Source organism: Carettochelys insculpta, chromosome 4 (assembly GCF_033958435.1).
Source record: "Carettochelys insculpta isolate YL-2023 chromosome 4, ASM3395843v1, whole genome shotgun sequence".
Classification (NCBI taxonomy): domain Eukaryota; kingdom Metazoa; phylum Chordata; order Testudines; family Carettochelyidae; genus Carettochelys; species Carettochelys insculpta.
The window spans coordinates 47873765-47892991 of record NC_134140.1 but is presented as its reverse complement, the minus strand read 5'-3'; the positions used below and the strand labels follow the sequence as shown (position 1 = coordinate 47892991).

The window sequence follows — 19227 nt, the reverse complement described above, 5'->3', positions numbered from 1 at the left end:
GTGAAGAACTACTCCAGCAATGGAGTTGTGCCTATTTACATCAGAGTTGGCTTTATTCATGTATCCATCCATTATGATCAGTTAGATCTCTTCCCTCTTTCCAGTGATAATAGAGAATTTAGCTCTTGGCCGCTGGTGGCCTGAATAGGGCCCATGGCATTTTTCAACAGACATGTTTCCCTGTCAATGCTTGTATTCTATTACATTTAAAGTGTGTGTGTGTGTGTGCGCGCGCGCGCTTAAATTCTCACATGGCTTCCAAGAATATTTATCATTTTGTCTTACTCCGTAGCTGCATATTTGTGTCCATGGGATATGGCAGTGGTTTTCAACTTCTTTTCATTTGTAGACCCCTAACAATTTCAAATGAAAGTGCAGAGCCATTTGGAAATCTTCAGCATAGTCCATGAACCCATATACAACAGGTTTTGTGTAATATTAAGTTAGACTCATGGACATTAAGGCCAAAAAGGATCATATGATTATCTAGTCTGTCCTCCTACACATTGCAGGCCACAAACCTTCACCGTCACGCTGTAATCGGCCCACTACCTCTGTTGGTTACTGAAGTCCTCAGATCTTGATTTAAAGACAATATTAAAGAGAATCCATTTACCCTAGTTCAAACCCAGCAAGTGACAGTAAGCTTGTCAAAATAGTTTGTGATCCCAGTGAACGAAACGCATGATATAAATGTTAGTCCTTCTTTTTTTTGCTATGTCTAATAATATAGTGCAATGTTATCACAGTGTCTAATATTGCTTCCATTTTAAAACACTGTGTGCATTTATTGTTCTTTCAGAGCAAGTATTTTTCTTTTAATTTGGCCTGTATTTGATTTTACTTTAATTTCCATATATACCCACATTTCTAATCCCTCTACTAGCTTGAAAATTATCTGAGTTGATATAGAAGAAAAACACAAAATTAATTTATATTTTACTATGGTTTTGATTGAAAACTTGTCCAGAATTTAAGTGTTTTTTCTCAGAAATCTAGGAAAGCTTCTCCTTATATTTTTTGCACTAGTGTTGTGTTTCCCATCAGTTTCTCCAGACATATAGGAAAAAATTTAAAAAACTGATGATAATAATTTGGCATTCCATTCGTTGCAAATCCCATAGGTATAGTAAATAAATGTAGGAATCTTAATAGCAACTAATGTCTTCTTCATATTTCATCTTATTCAAGGTGTCTCATTTATTAACTGGGTGTAAATGGTTTGCAACTGTGTCAGAGTCAAGCACATAAAAAACTTGATCCGTGGCGTGAGTAGTCCTATTAAAGTCAATGGACTTTGGACGATATGAGATAAGAAGGCATGTGAACTGCAGAGTTAGTACAGTAGATTTTAAATTTAAACTTTAAATAAAAATTTGGACTCTTCAATTACATAAATGTTTCCCTTGGAAACTCTCTGAGTTTTCACCAAAAGACTAAAATTTTTGACAAAAAAATCTGATTAATTTAAAAACTGTTTTCTATCAAAGAAGTGTCAACAAAAGTTTTTCACCTAATGGGAAGAACCAACAGAACTTGCCAGCAATTTCTTTGCCTAAAGCCTGAATTTAGGATAGTCAGATAGGGCATGTCAGCTGTTGGGTCAATGCATAAAGAAAGAGGTAGGGTCTAAGGTACGCAGCATTCAATTCATAAAGGCTTTATATAGATTTAAAACAACTGCCTTCAGAAACAAACTAGAAGCCGGTGGAATTGGTGTTGCCACAGTGTAATGCTCCAGTGTTTCGTTGTATTGTTTGGATTGATTTTGCCATGTTTAAACAAAATGCTTGTATGTTGGGCAGGTATGATATACAGAATGTCAGTAATACGTTTTTTTGTGTTATTGCTTCAACACTTAGGCAGTCATGTCAAAGCAGAAGCAAAGTGTCCCTTCTCTGTACCAAAAAAGGTAAGAGAAAAACACAAAATTCCTGAAGCAAAATATGAAGAGTATTTTATTCAGACTCTTAAGCATGTGTCTCTGATATATGGAAATATACTTTATTAAAAAACTTATAATTAATTTGTATATCCTTTTTAAATCTCACTTCCCAATTTTTTCCCTTTGGCCACTCCATCAGTGTTACCAGCCTTTCTACCTTTTTAGTGACTCCTGCACCTGCTAAGTTAATTGGAAGTCTTGCAATTAATTTCAAAGGGAACAGGCTTGGTCCATAATTGGTATAATGATATAGTTACAAGTACTGTGTATTCTGTAGTTTTTCCCAAAGTCTTACTTAGGTAGACTCTGTTAGGCTTTTTGGAAGCTTTCCTGCGTAACAATAAAGACATAAAGATTTGGTTCAAAGAGTCTGAAAAGAAAGGGTTAGACTGAAGTGTTAATGAATCTGAAGTAAATTCACTGACTTTATTGGATTTACTCTGGACTAAATGGAAACAGTATCTGGCCCAGAAATTATATTACTAGCTGCACTGATATTATCATCATCTCTCTAATGTTTTGTAAATGGAACTAGAACCAAAGGATGAATTCCTGGTTTGCGCTAATCTTGTCAAAGTTATGTTTTAATTCTTTTGTTGCTGTTGGGAACATCTTTTGCCACCAGTAGAGAAGTTAGAGCCTGGTCTGGTATGTGATGCATTTGTAACTGTGACTATCAAGAGGATAGGGGAATTTTAAAGGAGAAAACTCCAGATTAAATCCAAATGCACAGTAGATAGTGAAAATTTAAGTGGTTTGAAAATACAGGACTTCTTCAGATGATGGTCAGGTTCTACAAAGAGGAAAAGCTTTCCTGAATAACATTTTGAATAGGTGAATTAACCTGGTCAAGATTAATCATAAAACATGACCTAGATCCAGGAAACCATTCAAGGTTTATTTTTGCCAGAAAAGTCATTGTTTAGAACTCTTTAAGTTTGTTTGTTTGTTTGTTACATGTAGTAGCTATAGGGGACTTTAAACCAGTACAAAAGTCCTTGCTGTCTGCAGATACTTGAAGAAATATGTAAAGAATTTAGTATTTACAAATCAACATTGTACTAATTTATATCTTCCTTGGGGAAGAATTACAGAAACTTATGCTCAGCCAATTCTCTGAATCAGGCAGTAATAAAACAAGAGATTTATAATAGCCTGTCACATTACAATCCCGGAATTAAAAAAGAGAATAAAAGAAAGAGAAGAACATATTTTAAAAGGTATACAGCTGACCAGCACTTTGATGTAAAATTTCTTGTCAGTGAAATGTAGAACAATAATATATAGTTTCCAAAGGAAATAGTGGATATTTAAAACTAGAACGGACAGAGCATTAGAATTGGTGTTGTTAACATAAATAAAATAAATCTGCCCCAGCAAGTTGTGTATGAGCAAATAGATATTTTCCATTGGAAATATACATGACTTAAGCATGTGTTATGTCCTACAAACCAATGTACATTGACATTTGGGTTTCTGGCCCTGACAGGTAATGCACTGGTACAAAAGTAACCCTCTATCCAAGGATAGTTTGGTAGATCTGCTTCTCAGAGAAAGCCAAATTCACCCAGCTTAGTCTGGCTTTTTGTTGTTGTTTGTTATTTTGTCTTACTGGGGAACCTGAGAACTGAATGGGTCGGCGTAATTCCTGGGCTCAGTCCACTGAAGTGAAAGAAGGGAGGAATCTGGCTCATTGTATGTGAACTTCCGACACTGAATATTGAGTTTTCATAAATTCTTCCTGCACGTCTGACATAGTTCCTTGAGTTTTATAACTTCAGCTATATAGAGAAAAGCCCTCTTGAAATATTTTTTCAGAGCAGATTTCTAGAACATTCTATGTGCATTTAATTCTATGGCTGCGAATAACACACTATGCCATACATTTCTTGGTAGATTGTGGCCGTCGCCCTGCAGCTCGCATGAGCAAGAGGATCCTTGGTGGCAGAACTAGTCGTCCAGGACGGTGGCCGTGGCAGTGCTCTCTGCAGAGTGAACCAAGTGGGCACATATGTGGCTGTGTTTTGATTGCAAACAAATGGGTTTTGACGGTAGCACACTGCTTTGAGGGGTGAGCAGAACTGAGAGAGTTTTACTGTTGGTACAAATGGCTACTTAGACGAAACTTCCACAGAAAAATATCTATAGAAAAAATAGCAGCAGCTGATCTTGTCAGAACAGCAAATCATAGAGGCCACCTTTTTAGAGGCTAAGAGAAAATGGATGTTATAAATGGTTTCAGCTGAGGGTTTTACTAGTTTTAATACTCACATTGCTACCTAAAGTTGATGAAGGCTTTGACTTTCAGCTAGAAAATTTTAAAAAAACCTATCCCTTATCTTTATGATATTTTATGAATGTGTCAGATATAAACTGCACTAAACTAATAACTCTCCTTACTGAGAGACAGAATAAAAGTAACACAAGAATACATAGACAACAGTTGTTGTTTAACCTGACAAAGAACCCACCCTTCACCCCAGTGGTGTTCGAGATACTGCCTTTTCTAACTGTAGAGAAATGCTATGCTATCTGCAATGGGGCTGTCATTATTAAAAAGTCAGCACTTACGTGGCAGTTTCTCAAATCTGAGATTTGATACCACAAAGATTTTCTGTTTGAAGCACAGGAATGTCAGGCACTCCATACTGGAGACACTTTAATGCTAATCACACTATCAATTTGCTTAAACAGAATTTTGGATGGAAGTTTATTCATGTTCTCTTTTGCCCCAAGACCTTTTAATTGGGTTTCTAAAAAGAATTAAAATGTGTCTGTTTTGTTAACATGCTTTCTGCCCTTCCCACCTATACAGCCAAAATACCTTTTTGCGACACAACCTTTTACCTCATACGTAACTAAAGAGAGATGTCTACTGCCGACGTAGTTTGCAGACAGTCCTGGTTGGAGACAGTCCAAAAACCTCAAGTGAACCAAGTGCCACCCTTCAACTCAGGCCACCAGAAATCCTACTTCTAGTACTAGGATAAGCTGGCAGCTCAGTTTCTTCTGACCCCACCTAGTTTTGTGACTATTTGTGATCATTTTGTTCAGTAGCAATTTCATATCTTCTAGCTCCCCTTAGTGGTTACTGGAACACGATTCTATCCCCCTCTGGTTCTTCCAGAACAGCATGTTTAAAACAGACTTTCTCCCACACCACAGCAGTAGGGAAGCCCTGCACGCATTGAGCAACATCCAAACGGAGCTGTGAGTAGCTCTGCAGGAAACTCAAAGGATGAACTATGCTCTGCTCCCAGCAGCCAGAGCAAGGAGCTTGAGAGGGAGATCTATGGCCTGCTGTCCAGGTTGCCACCTCTCATGGCCATGTGGTGGAGGTTTGAACCAGACAGGTACACCAGCGGTTCCTCTGCCATTCAGATCCACAACTTTGTCATGGGAAGGCTCACCCGGAACATGAGCATTCATGCAGAGGAGAACCCCTCTCAGCATGCTGAAGAGTAAGTGTAGACCCTTCTCAGGACTTCAGAAGACAAAAGCCAGTGTCCCTTTTGTAAGCTTTTAATTTTAATGAGCAAGTGGTGTGAAAATCAGGGCTTGAACCCTTTCTCATTTGCCCTCTCATCCCAAGGGTGCATCTCCTGATGCTTTTCTCCTGTGCAGGATGTTCTCACTTCTCAGTGTGTCAGGTTCACTGCCTCTTCCAACTCTTCACCATGTCTGTGCATGTAGAGAAGCCTGCTACACCTAGGCTATATCTATACTTGTATTCCTCTTTCAAAAGAGGAATGAAAATGAGGGAAATTAAAAATGCAAATGATGCACTGATTTACATATCTTGTACTTCATTTGCATAATATCTTTTCAGATGAGATTGTCAATAGGAAAAAAAAAAGCAGTGTAGACGGGGCTCTTTCAAAAATAAACCTCATCTTCAAAAGAACGCTTCGTCCTATTTTGTTTCAGGAAGAAGGGCTCTTTCGAAGATGGGGTTTATTTTTGGAAGACCCCTGTCTACACTGCTTTTTTTCTTTCGAAAGAATCTCTTCTGCAAATGGAGCAAGAGATATGCAAATCAGTGCATCATCTGCATTTTGATTTCCCTCATTTGCATTCCTCTTTTGAAAGTGGAATGCTAGTATAGATATAGCCCTAGTGAGCCCAGCCTCAAGCTGTAGTGTGATAAGAATGTGTCTATCAGGTTGTCAGTCTGCAGAACGCCTGCTCTGCCAGGGAAAGGGGCTCACAGTCTGAAAGTGGGAGTGGTGGGGTGGGGTGTGTCTGTCTTCCTCTTCTTTATAGTCTGGCTCTGTTCTAAAGCATAAGGAACACCACCAGGGGCAATGTGTGACAGAACAGCAGCTCAGTGGAATTCCATTTCTGAAGCAGCTCAACCATCATGTCTTTACAGTGAGAAGTGAAAAATCCCCTCCCATGTTCAAAAATACCTTTCTGCTTGAGAGTAAAGCCCTGAGTGACATGAGATCTGCTCCTGAGGTACTTACATGAGTGATAAGCAGCCTGGGCAGTAGATTGATGAGGAAGGTTAGCTGGTGGACCATTTCCACAGTGAGGATACTTGTTCCACTATCCAGTCTCACACATGTGGTCCTTGGGCCAGAATTAATAGTGTGTTGCCTCCCTCCTCCCACAACCAGAGGAACTGTCATACATGTACCACAAAAATCCTAACAAAACCCAAAAAACTTACAACCCTCTCCTTTAAGGAAAATTAGATCTGGGGTTTCCAGCATGTGCCTGCTTTATGAACATCATATGAAATGAATGGGGATTTCTGGGTAAACCTAAATGTTAAACTACAATGTTATATAAAGACGGACACAAAAATTCCATAAGCCTTTGAGAAGCTGCAATTGGGGCAGCCTTAGTTCCACCAGTGAAAAACGCGGTTGAAGCGTAAGAAGGGGGTGTCTTTCCAAAAATGTCCTTGCAGACTATAAGAGTGAAATTTCAATGCATCAGCACAGAGCATTCAGACCCTTTCCTTTATAAGGAAAGTTGACTTGATGTGCCTCTTGCTACTTTGCTTTCAATGCGAGAGGTCTCAGGTTCACATTCATGCAGCAGTGTGTAAGATGCAGGTTGAACCTCTCTTGCCCAGCAACATCTGTGGTCCAGCATGATTTTAGTTAGCTGGTTATCCATATATCATGGGTGTGGCTGAATTTCTTGTGGTTCCATAAAATTTGTTTACAGGCACCACTCCTGGCTCTCAGTGTTCTGTGCTGTTATTTAGCTCTAATTTACCCCAAATGTCTTCTAAGAGCCCCATAAGCAGTGGGGGTGTTGGTAATGCTGCTAGACAATATTGACCTTCTGTTCAGCAAATTCACTGGTTTGGCACTGGCCAGGTCCCAAGGGCACCAGACTAGAGAGGTCCTACCTGTTTTTTGCAATATTTTCTTGCTCTAGCAGTGGTCCTACTCTGTTCATCTAATTTATTCTAAATATCAATCTTTGGGCTTCAGTGTTTGCTGCAGGCATTGTATTAAATTTCTGCACCAGTTGTCATGCTATCTTGGTGGGAAACCATGAATTGAAGACATCAGGTTTGCCCTTCATGTGGCAGCTAGTGGAGTTGTGGGGAGAAAGCAACTCATTTTCACAGTAGGTTTCCATTCATCTGTAGCAGCACCCTTTCTTCTCTAGCTGCTGGATTTGTCCCTAACCAAATTATAAAGCTGTGCTTTTCTGTAGTGGGAAGTTCTATTTCTGCCTATTATTCTACTATAACACTTTATCCATCTCTTTCCACTTTCCCCATTACTACGAGTCACTGTGGTTGCAAATGAATAAGGAAGACAGTTATACAGAAAATGAGAAATTTCCTTCTTAGTAGCTTCTCTTCTCATACAGTCCACTCTTGAAGATGGGACTGTAACTTCTAACTTATTGATTTTTTTTTCTTAAAAGGGCGACAAATGTTTAACTCTTGTAGGGTAATCAACAGTATTTCGTCTTAATGTTGTTAATCGATTGCTGGACTTTTTCTGTAGTTTTGGAAGAACTTCTCTGGTAAACTGAGTTGAAGGGCAGGGCTTAGCATGAGAGCCCTCGGTGACAACTTTGTACCAGCTTAGAACTTAATAGTTGAGAGTCATTATGCATTAATGATGACTGAAGGGAGAGGGTGCTTGCAGATGCTTTCTTTCTGTATAACTTACTTTTGAAAGTGGTTTATTTTCCCTGGATAGATCTAGCCAGGCTTTACAAAACTGTGTTCAGTCAGCAATGCAAATAGTGAATGTTTCCTTTTTCAGTTTTTTTTTAAGCCACAGGGAAATCAGAAACCCTGTGACTTCTCCACTAGCTCTCAATTTTAGTCACATTTTAACATGATAGTTCACATGCACCTTAAAAGATTTTGGCTGAGTCTCTTGACACTGTCAATACCTCCCCTTCCCCACCTGCCAAAATCCACAAATGTCAGTTCTGATGGCTACAATTTTTCAGAAGTGGAATTATGGAAATGTCATTTGAGGCAATAACAGCTACACGTCACAGCTTGGTGCTCAGCACCTCAGGCTGGACTCTTGCCCTGGCTACCCTGAGCAATGCAGCTTTTATAATTTTCACATGAAGAACGTAATCTTAGTGATGTGATTTTTTTGGTTTTGGTACTAGCTGATTGGTGAGTACAAGGACAGCACTCCGGTAAGTCTGCAAAATTAAACTGAGCTGCTTGAGCAGCACATAGAAATCAGTTGCTTAGTGACAAGGCAGGAGCAAGAGCCAAAAGACCAGACAATTGGATTTCCTAGCCCTGCCCTAATGATAGCGAGCTTCTTGATGGCAATAGGGATCGAGAGCACTTGACACATTCCTGGATCCTGGAAGGATCAACCTCCACCAAGCTAAAATACATACAGCCTGTTCTTGAAAATAATTGGAACCTTCAGGGACCAACGCAAGGCAATGTGTTTTACGTTATGTTCTGTTGTGGTGCTTCATGTTCAAGTCACCATAGGCACTGTTCTTGTTGTTTGCACTAAAAAGGGAGGAGTGAGTGATTATTCTGAGTGTAACTTTATACTATTGATTGGGTAGACCACTCACTTTCCCTGCCCACCCAGGTACGGTTCTGTAACTTTTGCCTTTTCCAGTATTTTTATTCAGCAATTGTGTTCTAAACTTTGCCATGACCTAATAGCAACCTGAGATTATTGTTCCTTCTTTTGCATAAACTAACAAGTCAAGGATGGTACTACAGCTAAAATATAGGGATGAGAGTCAGGTTACCATGCTCAGTTCTCAGCTCTTCCACAGCAAATCACTTAATCTTGCCATATTTCACTGACTGTAACAACTACAAAACTTTGTAACCTCACAAGCATGAACTAAGTGAATTAATGAATGGTTGCTAAGCACTGAGGCCTAGATTCACCTGGGTAACTTAATGATACAAGTGGGCAATTAAATGCCTAGGTCAAGCACTGGACACCCCTCACAGTCACAAGACCCTAGTGCCTAACCCTGTATGTATCTAAGTTTTTACGGGTGGGTATGTGCAAATCTAGCTCAGTACAATACACAAAACTTGGTGATCCTGGCTCTCTTTCTCCAGATGGCCCCTTGTAATCCTAGCCATGTGCACTTTGGGAAGGAAGGAATGACTTATTCTGTGGTTTTCCTCAGATCTGAATTTTTAGTCTTGTTTCTTAAGGTAGTATTTGGTTTTTTTATATCTATATCTGTGTAAATAAAATACCACATGTATTCAGTCTTTTGCAGAGGGGTAGCTAGAAAAAAAGTCCTTAATTATACAACTGCGTATATAGAGCAAAATTACATTTGTTTCCCTCTCTCTTACATAGGAGAGAAAACGCTGCAGTCTGGAAAGTGGTGTTTGGTATAAACAATCTGGATCATCCATCAATCTTCATGCAGACCCGACTGGTGAAAACTATTATTTTGCATCCACGCTACAACAGAGCAGTAGTTGACTATGATATCAGCATCGTAGAACTACATGAAGATATCAATGAGACAAGTTATGTCAGGCCAGTCTGCTTACCAAGCAAAGAGCAGTTGGTTGAGCCAGATACGTACTGCTACATCACAGGCTGGGGCCACGTGGGAAACAAAAGTAAGATGAATGCTTTCCAGATTCTTGGAGGAAGCTAACCTTCTACTAACCTGAGCAACCACTTGGCTCCAGTTGCCAACAGTGGTGTCTACTTCTGGTTATGCACTTGTGCCTTATTAGAAGGGCCCTGCTAAATTCGTGGTCCATTCTGGTCAACTTCATGATCATAGGATTTTTAAATTGATAAATTTCATTTTAGCTTTTTAAATCTGAAATTTCATCGTGGTGTAATTGTAGGAGTCCTGACCCAAAAAGGAGTTGTGTGTGTGGCGTGGGAGGTCACAGAGTTATTCTATGTGCTGCTGTTGGTGGCAGTGCTGCCTTCAGAGCTGGGCAGCTGGAGAGCAGTGGCTGCTGGACAGAAATCCAGCTCTGAAGACACAGCTACTACCAACAGCAGCACAGATGTAAGGCTGGCATGTTATAATATTGGCACCCTTCACTCTGTGCTGCTGCCTGCAGAGCTGGGCCCTTAGCAACCACCACACTGTAACCACTCAGTTCTGAAAGCAGGTGTACAGAAGTGAGAGTGTTGTAGGTGTGGTGTTGCCATCCTTGCTGCTGTACTGCTGATGGTGGGGTGCTGCTTTCAGAGCTGAACACCAGCCAGCATTACAACCCCTTCTCTCCAGTTGTCCAGCTCTGAAGGCAGTGCAGAAGTAAGGGTGGCAACACTGTCTTTCCTAAAATAACCTTGTAATCCCCCTCGTAAGCCAGGACCCCCAATTTCAGAGACACTGGTCTCCCCTGTGAAATCGATATAGTACAGGGTAAAAAGCACACAAAAGGCTAGATGTCACAGTCTATGTTGTGTTTTGCATGTCTGTGAATATGGCAGGGTCCTACTTATTAGGCCATTTGTACATAATCTGTATGTACTCACAAAAGGCTATACTTTTGCTAAATCTTAGCTTGTTGAGGTATCTAATGTTAGGTTGCTAAATCCATATTTCAGCAACTACACATGTAATATGATTTTTAAGAGTATTTCACCTCCAGGAGCACTAGTGAGGAAATAGCTTGAAAATCTTGGCTATAGACTTGTTATTCAAGCATTGGCTTACTGTTTGCCTAAACAAGACTTTTCTTTACCAAAACTCTCCATAGCATGGTGTGACTTGTGCCACTATTTATCCCATTGTCTGTATAATCCCAGAGTGCCTCTTTTCTGTGCAGAAAGGTTTTGCCTTGTTCTTATGAACTGTCCCATGACACAAGCTTTTACTTTATGTAACTATCAATATGAAAATGAACTTGAGACAGAGACAAGAGGAAAAGGTAGTGGTGGCCCTGGCTCTTAAGCCCCATTCTGCTTAGTGTACTCATTATATGGCTTTTTTTTTTTTTTTTAAATTCTAATTGTTAGCAGAGGCATGAGGTACGCCTTGAACTCTGGAGAATGTGTTGAATAATATTTAGGCTCTGGTGGCCATGTTAAATGTGATATCATGACTCCTTCTGCTTGTTATTGAAGCATGTGCTACAATCCAGAACAATTAATCAAAGCAGACTACACCAGTCAGTGACATTTCTCACCACAGATCCACTCCATTCTCCTACAACTAGTTTAACTAAAGCAGCAGACCTTGTGACACAGAGATGATTCTTCATAGTATTTGGAACTAGCCAAAAAGGGAGTTTTTAATTGAAGCTGGCCAGAGCTGTCCTATTGTCAATGACATCACCTTCAAACAGTATAAGTTACTAAATTTTGTAAAACAAAGGTGTTCATCTTGATTGCATAGGGGGTTAGTACTGTCCATTCTAAGTTTAACAATTCCCTTCACCTGTGAGTTCTGGCAGAGATTTACAGCAGAGAACAAGCCTTCATTGGCCCCTTTGGGACAGGCTAAATGGTGTAGTATTCTCTGATATGCTCTCTGACGGCTTATCTCCATAAGTATTTCGTTCTTGGCAAGGCTAGCCCGTTGCGTGCTAAGTGGCTGTGTGGAGCCTTTTTCTCCACACTCAAGTTCCCTGTGCACTTTGTGCTGCTCCTGTGTCAAAGTGCACTAGAGAATTTGTAGCGTGCGGGGGCAGTGGTACAGACTGGGTAGGCCAGATTCACACGCCAGCTTGCCATGAACTAAGGCTTCATGTAGCCACCACCACCACCTTCCACATCAAATTCCCTAGGGTAACACAGTCAGCTTTGAGGGGCTCAAGTAGGAGGGTGACCATGTTGTTGTGGGACATGGCTCCTGAGCCCCAAGCATATATGCTCTAATGTTAAAAGTCCCATCATGTGTCAGCCCCTCCCCAGCTTGTCAACCCTTAGCCTGATTGAGCTGGAGGCACAAAATAAAGTAATAATGGAAGATGGGTCAATCACAACATAACAATCCTTATTTGCAAGAATATGTGAAACTCCTCCCCCTCCCCCCCCCGGGTGGTCTGTCCTGGTGGGAGAGGGTGACATCAGCTTTTCTTCGTATTCAATATATCTGTAAAGCTAATTTTATCTTACTGTTGTTAAGGTTAAGCCTACAATAGTAGAAAAGAATGGTGTAATCTTAACTAACACGGAGTAAGTATTGTACATCATAGTGCATACTTTAATAAAGATTCTTTTTTCAGTGCCTTTTAAACTTCAAGAAGGAGAAGTTCGTATTATTTCCCTAGAACAGTGCCAGTCATACTTTGACATGAAAACTATCACCAGTCGGATGTTATGTGCAGGCTATGAGTCTGGAACTGTGGACTCTTGCATGGTAGGTCATTTTCAGAGTAGAAACATGAAGCGGATTTTAAATAAATGTCTAAGAAATGATGCTATTGCAATAGGCATGGGAGTTTAGTTCTGATACACAGATAACATTAATTTTCAGAGCACTTTTCTAGTAATGGACTCAAATATTTTTTAACCAAGTATTTATTTCTATTAGTAAAAGCAACTTTTAAATGAATTACAATCCACTGCTTGGAACTGCTAAATAGTAGCATATGTATGAACATACCCGCCACCCAAACCTGAATTATTTGACAGTCAAAAATATTAGCTGCCCAGTCTGTATGCTGTTGTACAGGTTAGCTGAAACAAATTTTTACTGCTGCCTTAGTCACGAAAAGCAGATTTTTCTAGAACCTTAGCGACAGCTTGAAGAATGATGACACTGGCTATAACCTTCATGGGTTGTGTTTTTCTTCTCCCCATACAGGGCGACAGTGGAGGACCTCTAGTTTGTGAGCAGCCTGCAGGGCGCTGGACACTATTTGGTTTAACCTCATGGGGCTCAGTCTGCTTTTCCAAAGTTTTGGGACCTGGAGTTTATAGCAACGTGTCACATTTCATTGAATGGATTGAAAGACAAATATACATCCACACCTTTCTACTAAACTAATGCCATTTAGCATTGGGCTGGCATACAAGAGGCAAAGAGCATTGGCATTTAAGCCTTGAAAACTGTCCAATCAAGAAACTTAAGAGAAAATTAACAAGTTTTGGGGTGGTGATGGTGTAGGTGGGGGGCACTATGGAAAATGCAGCATAAATGAATTTATTAAACACTCTGCCACTGAAGAGACTCTAAGGCAGGACTACTATCCTTGTAATCCTTTTTGACTTTTCCTTTAGCTGTGCTGTTACCCTTCCAGGCACAAGACAAGGCTAAAAGGAACAACCAGCCAAGCTGCCTGCCTTTTAGACATTTAAATTAAGCTGTAGCACAGACCTAGTAAAACTATAATTTTTTAGGGGAAAATAAACAGTAGCACAAACAATTTCTGCCCGTGGTTGTTATCGTGAAGAATAGACAATACGTTCTGAGAGATGACTGAGGTCTGTGTTAAAATGAGCCCTGCTGCTACCTCGAGTTCACGCCCATGTTAGCGTAACAGGGGCCTTGTCAAAAATAGAACAGGCATGAGAGACTACGTCGTTCTTTGAGACAATTGGTAACTGGATGTTTTAGATACTGTCACAGTACAACTAAGCCACATACTTCAGACTACTATTAAATGAAACATTTACCTCTAATGTTCAGTACCATCTGCTTTGATCAACTTAATGTAAGATCATGTACCAGTATCCTATAGAAATATTGACTGTAATCATAGAAGGAGCATGGATTTTTGAAACTACTTATAAGTCACTATTGTCTTGCACTTTCACTATGAGGAAAGAAAACCCAGTGACTTGACAGTATGTTTCATTTGATATTATGAGTTTAGGGGACAGCAAACTAGAGCTCTCCTCTGAGTGCCAACTAACACAGCTGTGTACAAACGTCTTCAGTTCAGGGCTGCTTCTAACTTGTGCAAGATAAGAAACTATTGATATGCTAATTGTGAATACAAAAAAGTGTGGAAATTACAGTAGCCCAGGCTTCATCTTTCTCTGTAGGACCAGCTCCTATACTGATGTAATCTGGGGTAACACAGTTGAAGTCAAAGGAACCACATTGATTTAAATTAGCCAAAGTCCATGCCCTTAGCGTGCAAGGGCCAGTTTGATGACTTTGTAATAATTGAATGGAGCTGGGTTATGACCTCCAGAGCTTTCAGGAGGTTCTTTTAAGGAAAAAAATGGGTAAGAGGTCATAAAATGAACAGCCTGTCCTGACTTCTCTGTTACCAAAAATATGTACAAAAAGTTGTCTTTGATTTTATTGTAAAGCACTGGAACATTCTGTGGATATGTGAGCACTGCCAAGAAATAATATTTAAGGTAATTTCGTATGTCCTTGTTGATTACTTGGGCTTTGGCACCAGTTTTCAAGCAGCACTCCCCAGTGAAACTGAGTTCTGCTTTAAAGCGGGTGGGACCAGGTAGCCCACTGAATTCAGTCACCTGTGTCAGAAAATGATGCATCCTAAGTGGCACTAGGAAAGTTTTTTTTTCCAAATTCTTTCTGCCACAACATTCCATGTAAAGATATTTGTAATTTTATAAATGTATTTTTATACTGCATCCTCCCCTGTCCTCCTGTGTGCACATGAAACTATTGTATGTAGGTGTTAGAGTCAAACTTGGTCCTCTTTTTCCAATGTGTTTAGTTCTTTCCTGTGCATTGTCAAATGTGACACGCAGAAGTATCTAATGATTGTATTTCCAGTTTAAGGTGACAACCCCCACCCCCACATTTACTGTTTCACTACTATCACCTCTATTTTTCCACATGGAATTAATGCAGCACCCCTAGGGCACATGTTATTTCTACCCCTATTAAATATGTACAACAATTTTCCAATAATTTCTGTGATCCAAAATAAACACATTTTTATTCTTACCAGAGACTCAGTGCATATGGAAGACATTACAGGCAAGCTGCTACCTCTACTTTCTTGTAATGGTGTGTTTCACATAGCACTGAAGCCATTGGTTCAGGTTTTAGCTCGACCACTTTGTTTATGGTCCTTGCCCGTATTTCTCTTGGGCGTTATCAAACAGACTATTAATTGTGACTACTCCCTATTATTTTGGATTATGTTACATTTGTAGTGACAAATTTAAAAAAACCCACTAAGCCATAGCCCTTCTCTGAATATTTTTCTGATGACATTAATTAGCATCAGTACAGACAAACAGATGGAGTTTTAGCACCATATAATGTGCAGAGAGCAAGACAAACACGCAGCAGTTGTAACAGAAGTAGCAACAGACAGCGTTTACACAAAGCCCTTCCATCCCCGCTACATTATTGGTTGTACTTTCACAATGGCTTTGAAGCAATTTATAAAGTTAATCCAAGGATGTTAGTGCATTTTTTCAGTGATTTACTGAAAAGCTATGCGTGAATAAAATGATTGTGTTCTTACACAAAGGGGAAAATAAAGTTAATGCTTTAGGTGTGACTACCCTTTTACCTTTACACTAATGTCTAAGGCATATACACAACAGGTGTAGTTAGACCTTCTGCTAGCAAATTGATCTTGCTAACACTTGCTGGTGTTGAATAGTAACAGAGAGGGAGCCGTGCTAGTCTAGATAAAGCCATCAAGTAGCACTTTAGCAAAATAATTTATTAGGTGAGCTTTTGTGGGACAGACCCACTTCTTCAGAAGTGGGTCTGTCCCACAAAAGCTCACCTAATAAATTATTTTGCTAGTCTTTGAAGTGCTACTTGACTACTTGCTGGTGTTGTTTTTCTCCAACTGTTAAGGTCAGACACCTTGTCATGAAGTGCCTCTTCCACTTCCCAGGTGCCCTCAGGGCAACATTGCAAGCAGTTCTTCACTTTAGTTTCGTGCCTCAAGGGGTACAGCTGCACTCAACAGAATATCAACGCACTGGCAGTCACTCTTCTGAAGTTTGATTGGGGGGCACACTAAATCGAACAATCAGGGCTCCACCACTGCCGGTGGTAGGCCTCACAGTTGCAAGTAGTAAGGGAAACTCACTCTCCTATTGACCTCCCATGGTGGTGATGGCAGGAAGGGAAAAAAAAAGACAGACTTACACTACTTCAACTCCAGCTTTGCAAGTCACGCAGTTCATTTTTTCTTGCAGTCTAGACCTGGCCAAAGTCAAGAAGCGGTTTTTTCCCTAAGTCTGGTAATGCAAACCAGATCCTAAAGAAGGCTATTAACTCAAACACACAATCTCTCCTCCAGCTTTAATGTGGATGCAGTCCCAAACTGCCCCCCCTTCCCCCCACTGTCTTTCTGTTAGAGCAGCCTACGCCTAACCCTTCCTAACTGGGGCAGCTTCTTTGGTTTGTCTTCCCTACAGCAGCCCCTCTCTCTCCAGGTTCCTGAGCTCCACCCCATGCACACTTATCCCTGAGGATCCTCTACAGTTGCCTGCTGCTCTTAGAGAGAAAAACAAAATTGGGATTCTTGCTCAGGTGTGCCTCTTTAGTAATTGGGCTTGGTTATGCCCAGGCCTTTAGTCCTTATGGGTCAAGCCACCTCGTACACTCATTGAACACACTACTGGTTGCACAACTGGATCATGAACAGTGGTGCAGTATTGCTAAGTGTGATGTCTACTGCAAGCAGAGATAGTGAACCACTTTAAAATATCCCTGTTACAAAGACAGCTGTGGCTGGTGGGGGTATGTGCTCAAATGCCATTGAAATAGTTCTCTGTGCTGAAAGTAGTTATATAGATTCACCTTTTGACTAAAGTCAAACTCTGTAAAGAAAAAAAACAACCTTGCTGTGCTGGAAAAGCACCTATTAAATGAAGGATGTGACTAGTAACTAGGCTGCGAAACAGTTTTTGCCTTAAGATTAATTACATGTCTAATGCTGCTAATTTTAAGGTTTTTTGTTGTTTTTTTTAAACATTTCCTTCATGGTCTCCTACTTTCAGAAATTTATAGTAACATTTGCTCTAATGTAAAAAGTCAAAACAAATTATGCAAGATTTGCTCGTACGCAGGATCTTTTTTATTTAAAGAAAAAAATCAAATCAAAATTAAGGATTTTTAAAAGGGGGCTTGTACGCTTTTTATGTCAAGTAACAAAGGCTAGAAAGCTTCAAAGGTCTTATTTCTGAAAAACAATAGAAGTTCAGGACTTGCACAGCCTGGGAAATTCAGTGCTGCCAAAAAACAGTGAAGTGGTGACATCAAAAGGCTATTTAAATTGAATGTAAACATTAACTTATAGGAGTCACAAAGTTTTTTTTTAAACCATATAACTATGTAAGTGCAATGCTTTAGGCCTGGTCTGCATTGAAAAAGCTAGGCTGACGTACCTTCTGCAGTCGGGTAGGAAAAACTCATACAGACCCCAAAGCCATAGCTACATGAACCTAGCCCCCCCACTGTAGATACACCTGAAAGAATTCTTCTGTCAACCTGGTTAGTGCTGCTTAAAGAGATTATGTGGCTGGAAAAACCCCTTTTGTCACTGCAGGGAGCAGCTATGCTACAGCACCTTATCTGTGCATAATGTAAATATGACATGTATGCATGCAGTTTTAAACCCGTATAAGGTGCTAGTTAGTATAACATTCTACTGTACAGATAAAAAAACACCTTTGTACAGGTATAACTATTATCAGTAGGGGTTATGTCACTTTAGCTATGCCAAAGTACAAAAACTGTTTGTAAACCAGATCCTTTGTTGCCAAAAGTTTTTACTGTGGCTGCAGTTAATGAATGGCCTTTGGAAGTGAAGAACAATCTTGGATTATAGAAGGAAGTTTTTAAAAAATTCCTAATTAGGAATATTAATTCTAAACAGGAATCCTAGTTCTACAAAAGGGTTGCTGTATTCTGACTTTGCAAATATAAAAAAAAAATTCTGCTGTTTGCAATTATATTTTGCAACAACATAGAAAAAGTAATTTTTCTAGTGGCCTTTTAGAGTCTCTTCAAGGAAGAACATGTGTCTTCCACAAGTAAAGTAAATTATCTTTAATATGACCGTGTACCACCCCTCCTCTCCAGAAGCTTTATAAAAAAGAAAAACAAACAAGCCCACAACAAACGAGTGTCTATGCTACAATGTGTTCTCGTAACATGACTTAGGCCCTGTATGCACTGATATAAACATTTTGTACTGGCACAGCACATTTTTATTAGAGTGTTGCCCCAATGCAGTTTTTTTATACCGATCTCTCTCTCTCATACATCCTGGCTACGTTGACAAAACCCGCAGAGCATCCACACTAAAAATGCGCTCTGTCAACACACTGTTGACAGAATTTGGCACTTTTGTGGACAGCCTTCTGCCTCTCCCCAAGGCAGAACACCTTTCACGACAGAATGTGTTGACAAAAAAGCCAAGTGGACACGCGGGGGGGCCGGGGGGCCTCTCTGTTGACAGACAGGGCTTCCAGGTCACCGGGCCATCCTGGCTGCTGTGCTTCCAGTCAGCTGTTCTACTGAGAAGAGGACTGGGCAGACCAGCCACACACTGTGAACAGAACAGATCACTTTTTCAATCTGCTTTTGTGTGGGGACACGTGCTGTCTAGACAAGTTTTGTTGGAAGAAAGTAACTTCTGTCAACAGATCACTCTGGTGTACACAAAGGTTCCTCAGTTTTTCTGAACTCCTTCTGTCGAGCTGTTCCGCACAGTGGGAGTTATATGTAGTAGTCAGAGGGTCGGACTTCAGAAAAAACTGAAGAACCCTTCCTGTACCACACATGTATTCTTAACTTCTTACCTGTTCTACTATTGTATTTACCTGTGACACCGAGTACTTTTCCCAGACCTGAAGAAAAGCTCTGTGTAAGCTTGAAAACTTGTCTCTTTCACCAAAAAAAGTTGGCCTAATGAAAAGCATTACCCCACTCACCTTGTTTGTGGCGCATCCTAG

General features: G+C 40.2%; 1 protein-coding gene across 8 annotated transcripts in view; it reads left to right on the top strand.

Moving 5' to 3' along the window:
* The window catches only part of CORIN (corin, serine peptidase), a 230127-nt gene extending 214142 nt beyond the window's left edge, over positions 1 to 15985 (top strand). For 7 of the 8 annotated variants that reach the window (XM_074992721.1, XM_074992724.1, XM_074992718.1 and 4 more), the window contains 5 exons: positions 1863 to 1912; positions 3842 to 4016; positions 9742 to 10013; positions 12591 to 12724; positions 13172 to 15985. In XM_074992721.1, the coding sequence (XP_074848822.1) occupies positions 1863 to 1912; positions 3842 to 4016; positions 9742 to 10013; positions 12591 to 12724; positions 13172 to 13354 (814 nt within the window). In that variant the 3' untranslated portion in view covers positions 13355 to 15985. Of the gene's footprint in view, positions 1 to 1862; positions 1913 to 3841; positions 4017 to 9741; positions 10014 to 12590; positions 12725 to 13171 lie in introns of those variants that run through there. The other variant, XM_074992726.1, reaches the window with a different exon arrangement.
* The last annotated feature ends 3242 nt before the right edge of the window (positions 15986 to 19227 follow it).